At 45.8% G+C, this 2683-nt stretch overlaps 1 protein-coding gene across 1 annotated transcript; it reads right to left on the reverse strand.

Moving 5' to 3' along the window:
* Positions 1-769: 769 nt before the first annotated feature.
* On the reverse strand, positions 770-2445 carry LOC148037201 (uncharacterized). The gene has a single exon (XM_087676127.1). The coding sequence runs from the start codon at positions 2285-2287 to the stop codon at positions 1319-1321; it is 969 nt and encodes a 322-aa protein (XP_087532253.1). The 5' UTR covers positions 2288-2445; the 3' UTR covers positions 770-1318.
* Between the last annotated feature and the right edge of the window lie 238 nt (positions 2446-2683).

Here is a 2683-nt window from a genome sequence, read left to right on the forward strand (position 1 = left end):
TTTTCATTGATTCATCAAGCCTCACCTTTTCTCCTATTCCTCATTATGTTTTCACAAACCGTGACTCTGGGCAGACTTCTTGGCTATCACTTGTAGAGGATAGGTTGTTGAATATTGTGTTTTGAAGAGGTAAGGCTATCATTTGAAGAGGAGAGGGACTAAATGCATGGATTGCCAATATGTCGACACAAACCTAGAACACGTTGACTTGATGCCAAAAGAATGGTCACCGTCACCTAATTGCACACTTGACAAAAGAAGAATACATTGTACTAAAGATCATTGCAAGGAATGTGGAGAGAGTATGTGAATGTAGTGGATGAGATTATCAAGGCCTAGAAGCCCTAATCCCCAACTTATAGTCTAAATTGAAGAAAACTAACATAAAAAATATTGATAGCTTGCAATAGCAACAAAGTTCCCAATGTCCTCATTGAAGCTCACAAGCAAGATATGTACATCTAAGAAAATAGTGAATAACTTCTAATACACAAAAACTCGAAATGCCACTTTGTAGACATATCTCCCAAAGAGGGTCACAAAGCCAAAATGATATACTAATTACATACGATGATTGTCGTAGGCCCCTTCAATGCTACGTAGAAAACAAACACTTCTCCCATTTCAAAAACCTTGCTTCAAGAAAATTTTACCCAAATGAGTGGATTCTTTGCTTTCCACCCCACAGTCCAATTGATAATAACACACATCCGTTTGGTACGTGAACCTGGTAACCCATCTTAAGATCCAAAAATCTCTTGCGACATCATGAGGGTGCGTCGCTACATTCAAGGTCCGTGACTTACGCTTTTAAAGCTACAACAACAACAAATAAGACATATATATCCGATAAACCATCCTCTTGGCAAAGTTAAGTGTCCATAGTTTGTATGAGGACATTGTAAATAGTCAAGTGAAGATACAAACAAAAATGGTTAGCTGTTCCATCCTCTGAGAACTTATCATCCAAACCAACCTCCCTCCACAATCAAGCTTGATACCGGTAATACTCACACATATGTACATACATACAGCAATTTATATTGCAGAAAGACCAAGCTTAATTGTCCCCGGCACTTCCCACTGGGTGGCAATGTACATAAACCATTGCATCTTTTGAAGATCAATTCTGTTACCCTCGGATTGTTTCCAATGATGTCCTTGCAGTCAGGTAGACAACCGATACATGGGATTTTGCTGAGACCCAAACACTCTGCACCCTTTTCTTTAAAGCCTCTCAGACTCCATACTCAACACATAACTTGAATAGGCTCCCCAAACTTGGATAGTACCCTGTGTAGTGTGGATTATCAGCGCATTAAGGATAATATGGAGGGTATGTAGGAACAGAAGGATAACCCACCGCATAATATGGAGGATAATAAGGAGGTGGAGGTGGAGGAGGATGAGAGGGAGGTACATAGTCATATGCAGGATAGGGGTACTGGGTTGGCGGGTATGGGACTGGAGGGTACGAAGGATATGGCCTAGGAAGGTTGTTTTCTCCATACTCTTGTGGAGTTTGATATGCATGGGGCATCGACAGAGGCGGGGGATCGGGGTATCCATGTGGAGGCTGCCAATATTCAGAGTAGTTTGTCCATGGTTTACCAGATGGTTGAAAGGGGATGCCAGATGATGGGATGCACTCTGACTGACATGGCCCATACTGTGCACAAGGAACTCCATAGCGACTCGCAGGAACAGTACTCTGGTTGAAATCAAATGGAAGGACCGACAGCTCAGATGCAATACTATTCGGTTTAATACCCTCTGGCATAAACTGTGCTCCAAAGACTCCATTGCTATCAGAAGAAGGTTTCTTCCCTGCTTCTGCAACCTCTGTTTTCTGAGAATTTACAATCTTGGCAATCAAACTCAAGCTCCCATGCCTCCTACCTGAGGGTTGAATCACCTGATATGTCACGCGGCCGACCTTGTGTGTATCCTTGGCGATCTGATCGACCGGTATGTAGACGGAGCCGAGGAGGACATCTCCGAGCAGAGACTTCGCACGGATTTCAATGGTGAGCCGCAGGTCGGAAGGCAGGGGTTTGCCCTGATGGTGGTCGTACGGCAGATCCAGGGGGACCTTCAATGTAGCATCCCATTTGGGGGCGGAGCCGCCCCCGACAGCGGGCTCTGTGACCTGCTTGGAGGAAGGGTGGACCCATGCGACGGCAATCTGCTCGTCGCGGGGAAGGAGGAGCCATGGACGCTTGATGTCTGCTGCAGACAGGATGGTGAGGTCGATGTAGGCCTGTTTAAGGGGTCGAGGATGATCCATGGGAGGAATTGATGTGTCTGTGTTTGGGGAAGGAGAGGGAGGGAGGGAGGGTCTGCGGTGGATGATGATGCCTGAGAATGGATGCAAAATCCTGTACAATAATGGTACACCCGTGAGGGAGACAGACAGACAGACACGGAGAGAGAGAGAGAGAGAGAAAGAGGAAAAACCTTGCCCTAATACGCACGTCTGGGGTCTACCTATGTTTTTCATAGTGAGCGTATCAGGCGCTTTGCATCACGCGTGTACCTCCTGACAATTATAAATTGCTTCCCAACGAGAAGTTAATATAATACGTATGTGCCAGCCCGAGGCAGCCGGTTGCTCACGTTCGACGAACTTCGACCAGCCCGAGGCAGCCAGTTGCTCACGTTCGACGAACTAGAGTTCTTTTTG

The sequence above is a fragment of the Lygodium microphyllum genome, chromosome 4, assembly GCF_053477565.2.
Source record: "Lygodium microphyllum isolate KBCC chromosome 4, Lygodium_microphyllum_v1.1.10, whole genome shotgun sequence".
In the NCBI taxonomy this organism is placed as follows: Eukaryota; Viridiplantae; Streptophyta; class Polypodiopsida; order Schizaeales; family Lygodiaceae; genus Lygodium; species Lygodium microphyllum.

Coding starts and splice junctions, on each gene's coding strand:
- LOC148037201 (XM_087676127.1), bottom strand. CDS start 2,287: ATGGATCATCCTCGACCCCTTAAACAGGCCTACATCGACCTCACCATC.